This window comes from Watersipora subatra, chromosome 7, assembly GCF_963576615.1.
Source record: "Watersipora subatra chromosome 7, tzWatSuba1.1, whole genome shotgun sequence".
Taxonomy (NCBI): Eukaryota; Metazoa; Bryozoa; class Gymnolaemata; order Cheilostomatida; family Watersiporidae; genus Watersipora; species Watersipora subatra.
The window spans coordinates 49,040,278-49,056,857 of record NC_088714.1 but is presented as its reverse complement, the minus strand read 5'-3'; the positions used below and the strand labels follow the sequence as shown (position 1 = coordinate 49,056,857).

The 16,580-nt window shown below is 35.5% G+C and overlaps 2 protein-coding genes across 2 annotated transcripts in view; one reads left to right on the top strand and one right to left on the bottom strand.

The window, feature by feature from the left end:
• The window catches only part of LOC137401233 (titin homolog), a 48,182-nt gene extending 32,233 nt beyond the window's left edge, over positions 1-15,949 (bottom strand). The window contains exons 1-6 of the mRNA XM_068087645.1: positions 15,855-15,949; positions 14,937-14,981; positions 13,804-13,884; positions 8,366-8,435; positions 7,930-8,060; positions 7,018-7,168 (exon numbers count right to left, since the gene is read on the bottom strand). Of these exons, the coding sequence (XP_067943746.1) occupies positions 7,018-7,168; positions 7,930-8,060; positions 8,366-8,435; positions 13,804-13,884; positions 14,937-14,981; positions 15,855-15,893 (517 nt within the window). The 5' untranslated portion in view covers positions 15,894-15,949. The remainder of the gene's footprint in view (positions 1-7,017; positions 7,169-7,929; positions 8,061-8,365; positions 8,436-13,803; positions 13,885-14,936; positions 14,982-15,854) is intronic.
• Positions 15,950-16,144: 195 nt separating this feature from the next.
• LOC137400855 (TOG array regulator of axonemal microtubules protein 1-like) overlaps positions 16,145-16,580 on the top strand; it is a 45,540-nt gene continuing 45,104 nt past the window's right edge. The window contains exon 1 of the mRNA XM_068087197.1: positions 16,145-16,208. Within this exon, the coding sequence (XP_067943298.1) occupies positions 16,205-16,208 (4 nt within the window). The 5' untranslated portion in view covers positions 16,145-16,204. The remainder of the gene's footprint in view (positions 16,209-16,580) is intronic.

Sequence of the window (16,580 nt, the reverse complement as noted above, 5' to 3'; positions counted from 1 at the left end):
TGTGACAGGCTCGGAATTCATTAGGTAACAGTAAGGAACTTGCAGCTGATGATTTTTCATTTGTGTAGCAGGCTAAAATACAGTTTTCTGCTAAATAGTTGATATGTAAAAAGTATCTGAAATTTCTGATTTTTTAAGAAAAGATCGGCCGATACCGATTCAGATACTTAACACCCATATCGGCACCAATACCGAGTCCGATATTAGAATCGGGGCAACTCTAGTCTTTGTAGACTAACCCTGTCCAGAGATATATGCGTTTGAATGAGGCCATCTTTTAGAAAGCTCAGATTCTAGCAGGTGCTTCATTCGTGACGCAACGAGTGATACATCTGAAAAGAGTCCACGAGCGATAAATATAAGATCGCTTCATTAGCCAATCATCAGCAAGAAATTTTTATAAAGGTCATAATAAATGTTATCACTTGTAAAACGCGTTGTCTGTGATCTCAAATTTAGGGATTTTACTATATTATTAGATTGAATCGACATTTACTAAACTAATTAACATCGTTACTTTAATTAATTACTCGATGGACACAGCTTCCAGTTCCTGCGAAGGTGACTCTGAGTTTTCTGAGCATCAGGTGGTCAACATTTGTGGCAGACAGCTTATAGTTAGAGCTGACAGGCGCCAGCAGCGTTATGCTACAGAGGAAGATAGGAGAATGGAGGTAAATTTATCTTTTACTTTGAGTCTCCTATAGATATACTGTTGAGGTTACATTCAGATTATATTTCCCTGTTTGAGGTTATAATGTAATTTCCTGCGCGTGTGGGATACGTATGTACAGCGAGTTCTTAACGGCTTTTTTTTAATCCATAGCATCTAGCAATACAATGGCTTAGATTGATGAATATACATACCAAAGGTAATATTTTTAGTACTCATTAATACATGTACTGATTAATAAAATTACAACCTTTTGCTATCACTAATCACCGTTTTATAATTTTTTATCAGTTCACCTAGCTACATTTGCTTCAAATTTTCTGTGGCAGTTTATCTAGTAAATTAGATTTATGATTTGACTTTAGATGTTCACTTCTCACTTGTAGAAAGTGAATAAAATCGATTGATCAATGCACATCTTTAACTTTCAGAATCAAAGCTCCGAATCATTGGCTTGGCGTACTTATGCTTTTGTTAAACATTTATTCATTTTTAAAATTACAACCGCAATCTAACTCTCAGTTTGAAAGCTTTCAGTAGATACGCGTTAGAATGACATATCTATGAATGACATATATTTATTGCATTTGTTTTACTGATTACAGGATGTTCATGTGGTCCCAACAACCGAAGCAGCTTTGTCAGCGTGGAAACTGCCATAAATGGGAAAGAGAGACTTCGATGTGTGCTGCATAAACCATGTTTTGTTTGAGTTTGCTGCAGTAGATGAATTTGTCTTATTGTATCAGCTAAAACTATGTGAGTGGCCACGACTTGATGAATACTTTTAATAAAAGCTTTATGCTGAGATGAAATTTATTTTGCTTGTAAAAATTATATAATAAAATAATACCATATTGTTGAAGATAATGCAAAACATAATTTGCAGAACATTGAATATATCATAGCCACGTTGACACCTGTGTTGAAATCCTTTCTGATAGATGGATTTATGAAGCTCAATCAGAGTTGCATGGACAGGCAACTTTGCAGTTTAGTACTTGAATCAACTAATCAAATGTGACCAGTGAATTTTTTTCTACACATTAATACCAATAATGACTCGATAACGCTGACAGTCGACTATACATGCAATGTACATGACTTTTAGGGATGTAGTTGGTTTCGCCACATATTCTTTTCAAAGACGAAGCTTGCTTATTTTACTTATGGTAGTAAGAAACTAGTTTTAGGTGTGGGCAATGATATACAGCCCCACCACCCAGGATAGGCGACGGGCATAATGTGGGCGGGGCTTTTGGGAGGCTGTATATCGTTAGTGTGGGTAGCGACGGAACTGTGCCGATACAAAGACCTTATTCTACATAGTTTGCTTGACAGAATTACCGTAAACCGGTAAAATTGGTAGTCGGTACTCAAATGTTTACACAGCATTTAGAAGAAGCTAATATGACAAGTTTTTTTAATTTTCCTTGTTTGAGGCCTTGGAGACATTGGTAATAATGTATCTGCAGCTAGATGTAAAATTTTATTCCAGCCAACACGAGCAAATACAGGATAAAATACATGCCAATACAGCCACGTAGGACTAGACTTTTATCGCAATAGCCGATGTGAATACGAGCGATAGAGACAGGTTGTATCATGTGTTACATCATTTTGGGCAAGCCTGGGCATGATTTTTGGTCTGAGCATTTCTACCGCAATCGAATTTTTTCGATTTTAATTTTCCAATATCTTCGTAATGAGATCGCCTAACGCAACAAACAACATACCAACTGTTAGACAAAGCAAAATACTTTCTTTTAAAATCAACTCAAATTTGATGCAACCACATCTTTAACAGATTGTCTTATAGTAGAGCAGGAGGGCATCAAAAAGCTGTCAAAAAAAGTGATTTATTCCTTTTGGAGGTGGGCTATGTAATAAGAGTGGCATCTAGATCAGAATTTTGAGTTGATTTCAAATATCTGGTTTCTACACCTCTCAGATTGTTCATTTTTGAGCAATATAATTATTATATTATTTTAATTAAATAAATGTCTGTAATGTTTCATGTGCTTCTACCAACAATGTAATAATGAAAATGACATATAAATACTAAATAGTTAGCAATAACCTAAATTGGAATCCATTCTGATAACATTCAAATATTTATTCTTTAAATATTATAATATTAAAAGTGTATTATATAATATTATGTATTCCCAGTTTGGTTGATATTGTGGCAGCTTTACAGTTTGTCCTTGTTATTCCGCAACTCATATATCATTACAGATCTGCAAAACAAAATGAAAAGTATTTTTAAAGACTCAGACCATGTATATATAACATATTAATATACATATATTCATCATTAATGCTTATTATGTTGAACCGTTTACTTTATTATGCAAGTGAAATTGCAATTAGTCAGTCTTTTATACAGTGAGACACATATGTATTCTAATCAAACATGAAGTGCACCTTTGGTTACAATACCACTCGAATACTAACCTTGTAATTCACAGTCATCTGAGTCTTCTGCATCACTACTTTCATCTCCATCCTCTTTATTTCTATTGCTACAGCAGCTGCTTCTGCACATGTCCGTACACTTGAGATCTGTATTGTAGCACTGACAGCGACGACACTGACACCCAGTATTGCATCAACAAAACATGTCCACGAGCACATCAGGAGGTGCTGGTTATTGTGTCATCTATCTAGCTTTAAGCTCTCCATCCTCCATAAACCATCCATGTTGCTGGGGGATGGGGCATTGATGATGATTTGCTTGGCTCTTCTCCATGTTGCGGCCTGATATGCAGCCTTAGATATATGGAGATTTAACTCATCTAGTGTGGGTGGTAGGTTTGGTTGTGATGTGCGAGACAGTGAGCAGAAGATCTTACACTGTGAATTCATTGATGGAATTTGTCTCTTTACCATCTGCTTCACAGTTGACTTCCTCCATGTATCCTTTAAAAATTTCACTAAAGCAGTCTTGTTTGAGCCATCTGCTAAAAATTCAGACCTGTTTAGCACTAATTAGTTCGGACTAAACACAGCAACCTTCTGCCGTCCTTTCACACTTCTACGACTTCTCTCACCTCCTTTAATGCTGATATCAGGGTATGTGTCACAAACAAAATCCACACGAAATGTGTGATATACGTTTGTAATACTAACTATCCGTTGCAAAAACTGACTTGCAACCATGCCAAAAGTTGGAGGAGCTTTTAGGGTCTGAATTTCGGCCATAGCATCAACCACAACAGATCAAAGACTGGTAGCTGATCCTGGTTAATATAGATTGATAGTTGATCATCAACATCTTCGTCAACAGCAGCCATCAGAGCCGACTTGGCAGTCTTCAATATAGAGCCATCAGAGTTAGCCAAGGACCAGCTGATGTTGCCAAGAGAGAATGATAACACTTTTCTCAAATCCAAGTTACGCTGTTGGCTGATCACTAACAAATTCTCAAACCGTCTGTGCGAACACTCTGGGAATTTTTCTTCTGATTTTTTCTTAGCTAATAGTAATGTGGTGAAGGTTTTGAGCTTGTTTGACTTGATGGATGCATTGAAATCAATCTCTTGGGTACTTAATCTCTTCTGGACCAATTCTGAAAGCTGTTTCTCTCCTATCACATTTGCCATTTCAAGATCCTGCTTCACTTCAATGGAGGCTTTTGCACCACTGGTAATATGTAATAGCTTGGTGGTTTGAAACGCAAACGAATTTATTCTTGCTGTTATGAGTCTTTCATGACTTCCCTCATTTCCTCATCAGCCTTACAAGCCTTTTCACTCATCTCATAACTTGCGGCATCCGAATCACCAGGCACTAGCATCTTCTTCATGTCTGTATGTACAGCTGTTCATTATGGGTGAGATAGAGTCCAGCATTCAGAGGCCGATGATTTTTGGTAAACCCTATGATTCCAACGTGAGACTTTGAGTCTCTTATAACTGTTTGCTCAATAGATTGATCACAAGCGATAGAGCTGAATGAACAGTGATGTCGTGATTGATAAGTAAAATATCCCTTCTTCATAAGAGCCTCATACACCTTGCTACGCTATACTTTCAGATTAGTCATCTCTGCATAGTACAGCATGCCATATCTAGCGTAGTTTGTGTGGTCATATGCAAAAAACCAAGGAAGGATCATACATGTAATTTATCTATAAATTTATGTCCAAATTGTAGGCCATAACACGTCATGTAAACTGCAAAGAGTTAGTTTTGCTGCTCACAAAATATGCAGACAAAAATGAAAATGTTTTCTTTTTCTCCCACCAAAGTACCATCATCATGGAGTAATCATCATGAATTTGTAAAGTTATAAATATCTAATTTTACCTCTTCTGCTGTATCACATTCTTTCTGTCTCTTCTCATGTCTTTTCTCAGCTCTTCCCATAACGAGTTTGTTACAATACTTTTTATAACAGGCATAATGACAACAAGTCTTAACTCTCATCGAAGTTCTCAATGCTTAGCACTTTTTGAGCAATTTCACATTGAATGCTCTCTTCTTCTAATATTAACCATCTGTTTGAATACTGTTTGGCTGTCTCATATTGAAGTTTAGTCACTCTGACTAGGGCTTCATTCACAGACTAAGCGAGACAGTGAAACAAGCGGTCTTGCTGCATCCTTGGCATGGGTTAAGGAATGCTGAGAATTGACTCACTTAATCTCAAATAAAAACATTTATTAATTTTTGAGATTATAAAATAGTTTTCTTTGTCTGATATATAAGGTTTTCCAACCAAACTTGGAGTTGCCCCTCCCATTTCGAAAGTGGTCTTTAGCTCAGAAATGTGCAAACACATAGGTGTAGAAACATTATAATTGAATTCAGCATAAATTTCTGACTATAAAACATCTTTGTTTGAGTAGCCCACCCTCTGAAGGAAAAGGCTGAAAGATAAGTTTATGTTCCTGTTCTACTATTACCTAAAAATCGTTCAACAGGACATTTACAGCCATACCAAGGAAAAAAATTTCCTTCATGGTTGCTATTAACTTTAAAACACAATGTAACTTCTATATAAACTTTCAACTTGTTTTGGGACCTGCTCTGTATGCAAAATATGTCGCCTGTTTGATCAAAGACCTAAAGACGAAGCTAACATTTTCCACGTTCTATTTGTAGTTCTGATTTTCACCTTGAAGCACATCAATTATATCAATACTGTTTCAGCTTATTCAGGTTCTTCAATATCTTGGCTTTCAAATGAACCATTGTTTGACATGGTGAGACAGACATTGGTTGGTGTTTATAGGATTTCCCCAGAGCTCTACCACAGAAATGTTCAATGGTACAGGCTCTAAAATTATGACGGCACAATTTTCATATTCGGTGTTGTGTGCTCTTACCGCTTATTTATCAACTACGATAATGACGCTAGTGGCAGCAGGGCAATGTAGTAGCCCTGCTGCCACTAGTAGGGCAACTCCAGAGAACCAATGAAGATGACAAAGGACTCAGTGTCATTAGCTCTCCATGTACAGATTATTTCTATGATAAGTAGCTCAGATTCCAAGCACCATACTATATTTTCCCGATGATATTATACACTAGCTCTTTCTTTTTATTGTGTTGTTGAAGGGCACGACTGAGGCAAATTAATTTCAAGCATTGCGTGATCTCGCGAGAGTGCAATTTACATATAGTCCTAGAGCCACGCCACTGCAGGTCTCAAGTTAATCGATGTGGTTTCATTGCCGTTATCAACAACAGTATATTTATTGAAGCAGAATCATATTTTGAACACAACTTGGAAAGCGATACGAATTCTTCAAATAATAATACTACTACTACTGCAATTCTGTATGGGACAAACAATGCCATCATATAAAACAATGTGATAATAATTACTATAAATGTTTAAAATGAACGAAAGGATGACAAAAGCAAACTCTAACAATTACCTGAAATCTATTAACCCAGAACATGTGTTTGTATTGGTCGGGCGTTAGCACGATCTCCGACATTGTTGATTATCTAGAATCCTCGTTTATTATTAGCGCTCTCTGGGTTTAAGAGCACCGATTGTCACAGAAAAGCGCAGCCTTAATGGCAGCGAAAGGTATCGACGACCTAAGGCTAAATGATAATTATGACATCACATTGTGGGAACCACAACCAAGTGTTCTTTTATTGCAAGACATTCTTTTGACACCTTGTTTTTCATAGTTCTACTATTCTTTGTGTAATGAATATAGGCTCATTCAAAAGCCAAGACTCTGCAGTACTAAAATATATGATAAAAGTACTGATATAATTTATGTACTTTAAGCAATGGTTAGTAAATACAGCTCTCATTTGCTGTCTAACATTTTCAAATAAGGATATCCATAAAACTGTGAAATATTGAACGAGTCGAACCTGAAAGAGGAAGATGTGTCAGGTGAATCTTTTTTTCACCGAGAGAAATAGCAGCTTTAAGGCTCTGGTAAACAGCTCCTCTATTGCTCCTCCAGACAAAATCCTGTTGGTTCTCCTTGAACTTGGAGGTATTGGAAAGGGATGACCTACGCTGTAACAACAGCTGATTCAGTTATAGGTGATCTTCATACATTATAGCAATATTGGATTAGTGAAATCCAAGAATACGGAAGGGGACTTTTTGATGCAACAATTTGTGACGCAGGCCTTTTTGGCACGGGTTACAAATTTGGAATTTGTATTGGAATTGTATTGGAATTTGGAATTTTAAAACTTTGGTTGCGACTTAATATAATAATATTAATAATAATGTCCTTTGTTTGCGTTTTCTTGTCATTACCATAGTGTCATTTATTTACTGTATATAAGCATCAGCAATTTTTGAGTAAAAATAGCAGTGATAAAAAGCCGTGCACGAAAATGCTCTAGACCGCCCAGAATAAAATTAGGCAATAAATTAGCAAAATACTCTCCAAAGATTCAGTTTTATGTTTGAGATGCTTATCAACATAGAAAACATTCATATGATCATCTAACCATAATTATGAGATATCTACATGTATATCGCCATGCAAAATATTAACAACTCTATACCATTGTAAACAGAGCACGCAACCATGTGACGAGTTCACACAGCGTACTACCAATTAAATAAAAAGGACACAAACCTTTATGTGAGCAAAAAACAAAGAAACTAACTCCTAGAGAGCCACACATAAAACACACAACATCTATGAAGTCATAGAAGCGCCACACAACTGCTAATAAGATCCTAAACAAAGCATACAAGTCCTACAAGGTCAAATGTAGGTGTATCTCATAACAATTATGAGATTACGGTTAGGCATCTACCTTTGAACGGGAAGCACTCTCTGGAGTACTGCTGGTCTTCATCTGAGATTTGAAGACCAATGTATCCTGATCAGTGGGATCAAAGTTCACGGTGAGGTCTTCAGGAGGTTTGTAAATGCTTTCGTCAGAAGCTAAACAGTCAAGCAATTACGTGAAAATGGCTAGGAGTAAACAACAGGTATATTACACCAATTATTCAGAGCATCAATTTATATGTTGGTTGAATTGAAAGCACAAATCAAAACTACAATGGAAATGTTCCTAAAAAGGTGTCAAGATATTTGGAGTTGCTAGGATGACATGAAGTCATTACATCTGCCAATTTTAATCAATTTCATAAGCATAGTTGCCAAGTGGAAACGTGAAACCGTCAAACTAACTGGATGATGTGTCATGAAACTGAGAGATAGGAAATTTAGAAATTATAAGCACGCACCAGCTTGGCTGATGCGTCGTGATGTAGACCGCCTCTTTTTGTTGCCTTGTGATGTAGAATCCATTATTTCCTGTGCAACATATTATAATATGAATTCTGTAAATAATCTATATGGGCAGGTTAAACCAAACCTGGTTGCAATATTCTGGTCAATAAGCTTGCATTAAGTGACCAGACAGTTACAAAATACTATTTTCATAACTGAAAAACATCCCAACATAAAACATTTATACAGGATCTGACAAAGGATTGTCTCAAGTATTGTTGGCAATACTCATAACATTATAACAATAAGCATGATGGTGTGCATAATACTCTATTATGTATCTTATTACCAATTATGTACCTTATTATGTACCTCTATTATGTACTCTATAGGTACCTTTCAACCATTTGTTTTACACGCCGACTTAACATTTTTCTTCGAAAGTTCAAATGGCTTAAGACTTTGGAGACTGGGCCCGAAATAACTCGGAAATATGTTTTTTTTCACCTGATTCTATGCCCGAGTAAACTCGGATTCGTGGTTTTGCTTTGTTTTTACGAATTACAGTTTATGGAAGATAACAAACCTTCGGTGGCTTTGTGTGGTACAGGATTTTAGTATAATTCCAAGGTTTCAAGTCGATATGACTATCGATTCTTGAGATAAAGCAAAAATATCGACGACACATCCGAACAAGAAATGAAAAATGGCTGCCAACAGAACACTAGTTCTTTTTGCACTTCCGTACTTGCAGTTTATGTAAAATTATGAAATTTTAATCGCTTCGTGCATTACATATTTGGACATATATTCCAAAAGTTGTAAGCTTAAACTAGACTATTATTTGGTGATATATTGCCAAAATAATGAGGGCATTTCTAACAGATTGAGAAATGATAAATGGCTGCCGATAGTCCATTAGTTTTAGTTAACTTTCGGTTTACGTAGGCTTACCAAACCTTGATTGCCTTGAGCCGTAAATATTTTCAGCTTAGTGCAAGAGTTTCAAGTTGATTAACCTATTAGTTCGCAGAGTTTGAGCTATTGCCAAAATATGGAAGGTACCTTTAACCAACCAAGAAATGATCAATGTCAGGACATTAGTTTCTAATGCCACACGAATTGGAATTTTTGATAATGAAGATCAAAACTAGGCAAGCTAACCAAAAATCAAATTAAAAACTTTTCCACAGCAACAAAAGCTTTTAACTAAAATTTTTGTTTTCGTATTCTAAAAAATATAGACTCGCTACCAGGCTCAGGTTACATCAACCATTTCGTTTCTTCAGCTACTTCTAAAACATCACATCTTTAAAAGAGTGTAACAAAACTATTTACACCATTTAATTTGTGTTTTTTATTGACTTTGGAGTTTTTATACAAGTTTGTAGCTTCAAAATGATATTCAGTTCAGCAGGAGTTGTGCTACCCTAAATACTTTTACAGTTGATGAAAAGTTGTAAATACGGTCTAGGAACAGGGAACTTGCTTGTGTGCATGAGGTTAGGCTTAAAAGTGTTAAGGTACGACCATAATTGCCGAAATTTTCGGCCAAAATCGCTAAATGTATGAACACAAAAATTTTTGGCTGAAACTCTCAGAATTAGCAAAGCTAAGCGTGCACGTCGAAATCATTGACAAAACGCTTTCAATTGGCTGAAAAAATCATTAGCGAGTGTGACTATAGCAGCTATGGCGGCTGGTATACTCTGCGACGAAAATAGCAACAGGCACGAAAAATACTAATGCAATTCAACACAGTAAATACAATGAAATTGATTAGATTGCACTAGAGGCGGCACTTTTTTTACTCGGTTGCATCGTATTTACTATGTTGAATTGCATTGGTATTTTTCAAATATTTTGGAACTACATTGTTATTTTTCTTGCGTGTCGGTATGTGTGTGTCTCGGACTATACCAATCGCAATAACTGCTCAAGTCACGCTCGCTGATAATCTGTTAAACCAATTGAAAGCTTTTCTTAGGCAATTGGCCATACCTTTAAATGATATGAACACTACAACTTCCCTAACCATGAGTTGGCAACTCTTCTAAAAAGGTCATAAGGCTTAGTTAGCGCTTAGTCATTTCTGAGTTGAAAATCAATACATAAACAGCATAATTGAACACTCTCTATTATTACCATATACTTTCACTCTGTATAAAAGGTCAATTACATATTAATAAGGCATAGAAAGAGCAGCAAGATGAAGTTTGCGGACCAGGAGCTGCAACGAGCATACAATTCCTTATTGGCTTTTCATTCAAATTGTTTAATAAGCAATTGAGTAACCTAAAATGCGGGCAACTTCCAGTTTGCCGATGTGAGAAATTGTGAATCATAATAATAACAACATTTGACAACATTTTTCAGTTTCGTTCAACATAATATCTAATAAAATGAATTTATCAAACAAATTCTATTCGCTGATGAGGCGTGAATAAACAACTGCTGCACCCATAAAACAAGCATGTGGCTTTTATTACCCCTATTACAGGGCCAACTCAATGGTTGGCCATATTGAAACAGTTTGATGAGAGGTGCATGTGAGAAGATTATTGTTACATTCATAGAGTGATCCGATCATTCGGCTTGACAATGATTGGTAATTTGTCACTAGTAATCAGAATTGAAAAACTGAATCTCTGGTCAATATCGGAAATACAATGCTCCCTCAAGATACAGTTACTCTGGTATACGATTGTTTCACCTTACGCAGTAGAACATGATGATTTTTTTAATCTCACCAATCTTATTTCCCCATAGGAATTCAACAAAATTTTCGCCTGAGTTCAAATTTGGCAGTCGGTGTGCTTATTATGTACATGAAAATAACAAAGATGCCGAAATGCTGTTTGCCAAAAACATTTTCACAACACCTGAAAGAGACTAGATGACCATTTTCTCTCAGATCAGCAATTCTCATGTGTACAACAGTAATATTTTTCTTTAGAAACCAGTAGCATAGTGGAGTTGCGATCCCTTGAAACAGAATGTCCGAGGTCCGACAACTTCGCTAAATCTGCCAATCAAAATCCATTTCATTACGAAAACAACCTCAATTGGGCTTTCTTACGGAATTAGGTGAAAAAAGGTTTCAATTAAATCTGATAAAACTACATTAAAACAGCCAGAAATTAATAGGTGATAAAATTTTAGTAATAAATTTTAGCGATAAAATTAAAATTCAGTAAAATAGCTAAAAATACATACTAAAGCTTAGTTTTAAGTGGGTATTTAGTAAACTAAACTTATTTAAAGTGAAGGTAAGAAGGTAATTTTGAAGGTAAGAACTCTCTAAGCTACGTACTGCATATAGCCCATTGCAGCGTTACATTTTAATGCAGATCATAACCAATAAATACACTAAATATACTAAAGTTACTGTAGGTAACTATAGTTAGTAAGGTTACCATGTTATTGTGTTACGAATTTTTAATATGTACAGTATTTGTATGAGATTTTGTTGATTTTTACTGGGGGATGTTTGCATTATATAATTACTATGGTTTCTATACTCCTCTATGCGATTTTTTTACCAATGCGATGCCAACCCTGGAACGGATTAAAATTGTAACCTGAGAGGGTGCCCTGTAGTAAAAATACCAACGCTATTCACTCTGAAAGAAAACTAGCTAGGGCAAATCGAACCAGAACCTTGCAATAATCTATTGCAAGGTTAAATTAGGATGTACAAAAAGGCAAAAAACTTGAAAAAGAGTGTCTGCTAGACAGATACGATAAATTGTTATAATTGGAAGCCTCTATAACAAACAATGAGGTAAAGACAAAGCATTTCGACAAATTAATCCTTTCCATACCAAAACCGAGATAAAAGTTTTGTCCCAATGTACCTAACTTGTGTGGTTTCACTTTTCAATGGACTTTCAAGGTTGACTTGCAACAAAATTCACATTACAGTTATTTGGTATCAAAAAATTCACCATGTCTTACTCTGTTGTGTTGTAGGTGCCAAACAAGTGGAAATGTGATTACAAGCTCATAAACGCTCAAAAACGAAAAGCCGCCATAGATTGGAATCTCTTTATTTATTTGACGCATTCATTACAGTTTGGTTATCGTCTTGTCACGTGATGTCCTCACGGGAATTGAAAGGCCAATAAAAAGCTCAATATAAAACTTATTGTAGCACTAGTTTATGACAAACACTTCGGGTTTTACCGAAGACTGCATATCAAATATAGATGCTCGCTACTTTACAGTTTTCTTTCGGCTTGGACTAATTGTCAAGTCTTAATCTGATCATGTGACTCAATACTTCGAAAATAATATTTGCAGCCCTTTCCGATTATCACAGGTAACCAACAGGCTCGTCATGATTATCAGACAATGATATGTATTCATTCGAGTTAAGGTTGAAAAGTTTAACGATTTTTTCCGGTATGTTATAAGATATCAGTGCTAAAAGTGACAGCATTACAATGAAAATAAAACAGACGCGTAAGAACAATAGACATGGTTTTATTGAATGTGTAAAGTATATTTGAAAAATATTTTGACGAATGCGATTGCATGAAAGTGTAAACAGAAACCATCCTGTAACAAGTACATCCCATTTGAACCGTTTTAGGAAGAGAATCCAAACTACGACGGTCTCGTGTGGCTGCGATTAACTGTTTGTTTTTAGCTTTTAAGAGCTTGTAATCACATTCCCTCATATTTTGCACCTATAATACAACAGAGTAAAACATGGTGAATCTTTTCATATCAAATAACTGTAATGTGAATTTTATTGCAAGTCAACCTTTAATAAAGTCCTTTTATTTTTTTTTAATTTGAAGAAATTTGTTTTATAAATTTCAAATTTATTTGTTTATAACAACTAATTATTGGCTTGAGTAATCACAATAGAATCTGTACTACTATTTTGAGACAATTTGCGCTAAACACTCAAGCGCAAGCTGCCCACATGGCTATAAGTTTCATCTCTATTTACGTGAAAAGTACGTATTCTAAATGACAACAAAAATAAAAGTCTTGCTCAGCTAAAAATTGTTTGGATGCTAATGTTGACTAGGTAAGTAGTGCAGAAGAAGATGTGAGGTTAGAAGACACTGTGGAAGGTATTGAACAGACAAAAAATAAATAAAAAAAATGCACCCAAACGAAAGCAACAATCAGAACGCAACTGGCCAAGCAGGCGATGCAAATATTTTTGTTTAAAAAATGCTAATTTTTGTTTCTGCATGTATTATAAATATTGTTTGCTTGTGTCACTTGTTTTTTAATATATATTTATAGCATTTGAAAGATAATCAGTATATAACCTATAAATTTGTAGTCATAGGATTGGTCAACTAATAGGCCTGGTACACCGGGGATTCCAAGTTGGATGCGCTCAGTCAAGGGTTAACAACGCTAGTTTGCCAACTATTTATGTATGACACTAAACATGAAATATTATAGTCATTATAGGCATAAGACTAACCAAATCTGAGCTACTTGGCTGGGCTCGAAAATTGCGGACTTCAGCGATTTCAGTAGAGAATGAAACTCTCTTCTTTTTCCCCTACAAGAACAACCATTGAACAATAAGTTGGAAGCCAAAGGCTCACCTAACAGAAATTACTTTCAAAACACAAACCACAAATATGCACCATACATTCGAGAACCTACACTATGACAGTCAAAAACTTAGAGTTTATAATCCCAACTAACCCTACTTCTCGGTTGACGAATGACAAAAAAACTTTTAAATAATTTTAAAATGGGAAACAATGAATCGATTTAATTTCTTTAGGTATGCAATTGTAAAGAAATTTAGAGACAGCGCATGCTGCTATGCATCATTATGAGCAATATTATACAGCTAATCCAAAACCTTATTCGTCACTATGCATGATTTAGGCAGCAGTGAACATGTATGGCTAGCATCAATTGAATGCTCGCATCATGCAAAAGACAAATCAAAGGAAGCAAATCTAAATTAACTTTTTGCACAAATCAAAATAGGAAAAATTTGTTGCTTGATACGATTTCTAAAATCATTACACTACTTCTCTCCTACAAACTCATTTAATGGAATTTTAAGAGAAGGGTAAGTCTTTAATTTGTTTTTTTCTCGTTGTTCAAAGGCTACAATAAATAACTCAATAATCATAACATTGATTTACTGACCGTTTATGTTTGATGTGCGGATTTGAGCCAAAAAATATGAGCTTTGTCTACTAAGTCACTGGACAGGAATTGTAATAGATTTTGATTCCCTTTCAGGGCATGTACATCACAGACAATGGGTAGAATAACTGGTGTTTATAAGCAACATCAACACCAATGCTATGCAAAATGTGCCAACCTCCCAATTCCACTGTTGAATATGCATGAGAGCATAATCGGAGGAGGTTTGATAATAGTAATACTCACAGCAATATCTTGGGTGATTGCAAATTTCTACTAAAATCATTAGGTTAGGTTTCAACCTAGACGCATAAACACACTTGGCTAAACTGGAAGTAATATATATGGAGAATCCTAAGCAGAGCACATGTGGAGCTCGGTTAAAAGTTACTAAAATAGTAACTTAATAAAGTGATACCAGTCATTTTGTTTCATGTTGCCTACCAAGGTTGCAGTGTCGCCATCATCAATGCCCTCATAGACTTTCAACTAAAAAAACATGAAAAAGAATGAAATGAATTAAATACATATAGGCCTATAAAGTTCAATGGTGAGCTATAGGGCCTACCACATATTAATAATAAGAAAAAAGCAATGCAGAAAACAGCTGCTTTCAGAGATTACTAGAATTTTGGTAGAATAATTCAATCTAAACAATCACATGAATCGTAAAAGAAGTTTCTTCCACCTTTTAAAACACGGAGCCAGTTGCTCTTTGATTAAAAATTATCAATTTTAAACAGCAGCGAAACCTAAATAATATTTACAGGCAGAATTGATTACTGAAAGCAAAGATTGCTTGCTTCTGCAACAACCGACTGCTCATTGCTTTTTGACTATGTCACTTTTTTAAACCAAGCTTTCACTGCCATAAAAAATAATGGGAAACAGCGGCATAATGCTTCAATACAATTAGCAGTTCTATGATCAAACACTAAAACTAGCAGGTCTTTGCAGAAATTAAAACTTGTGCCATTTTCTCGTTGGGAGGATCGAGCAAGTGAAACATCGGCGGTCCTCGAGCACAGAAAACTGTTTTCGTCCACTAGATATAATGGCGTTTCGCTAAGTGAGACCATAAAACTACCAAAAATTCCATAGCTCTATTAACAACCACTTTTTTGTAAAAAAATAAAATTACAAAAAATAAGACCCGTAATCGACCGTGTGTACATACGATATAACGGACTTAAGGTAATATCCGAAATTTGTTATTCGCTTTATACAAACTAAATGAGTTTTGTAACTAGAAACCACTATCTTATTATGCCACAAAACGCAAATACTATCATTGACCTCAACTGCATAATAATAGTATCACATTGAAACAAGTATTAGGCCAACCGTACTGAAATAACTTACAGCAGAACGACGCCTTGATCGTCGCTTTTTCACATCCATTTCTATCTACATTAACTCGAGAGAATTTAGCAGTTCAGACTCGGCGGGATCGTTTTTGCGCATGCGTCGTAATTTTTTGCGCGCCAGAAACGTCATTTACAATAGTTACGTGGGGTCCGTAGTGAAGCAGCCATATTGACGCTTTTAATAAGCCGCCTTCAAGTTGTTGCAGTCGATACGCGCTAGTTGTCGTCTGGGCTGTAAAGATTTCACAAGCGATGTGCCGTAATTTCAGATTGAAGAAACAAAACGCTTTCATCATGATCATATGTGCTCACTGGAATTTCAGTAATGAATAGTCGGCTGGCAATATGAGTACGTGTTTCTTCATTTCGTAGCTCTTGTCTTTAAAAAAAAGGTCAAAGGTTTTCTGTTTCAAGTCCTAATTTATTCTATAGTATTAATAGTATTGTTAGCTGTTATTATTTGTTAAACACCGGTTACGTCGTTGCAATTTTCATGATATTGTATCGCATCATGGCCTATACCATATCTGAACTTAACTAGTTTCGGTTTTATCGTTACATGTATTTGATTAGCTGTGTTATTGATAAGATGATAGAGCAGGTTTATTTAAGCTCTGATTAAAGCCGCCAAAAATTTAGGTGTTTCTGAGCTAAATATAAATCCACATTCATGCTGTATTATTTTGTGCATATTCTGCTTGTAGATAAAGTTGGGCTAAAT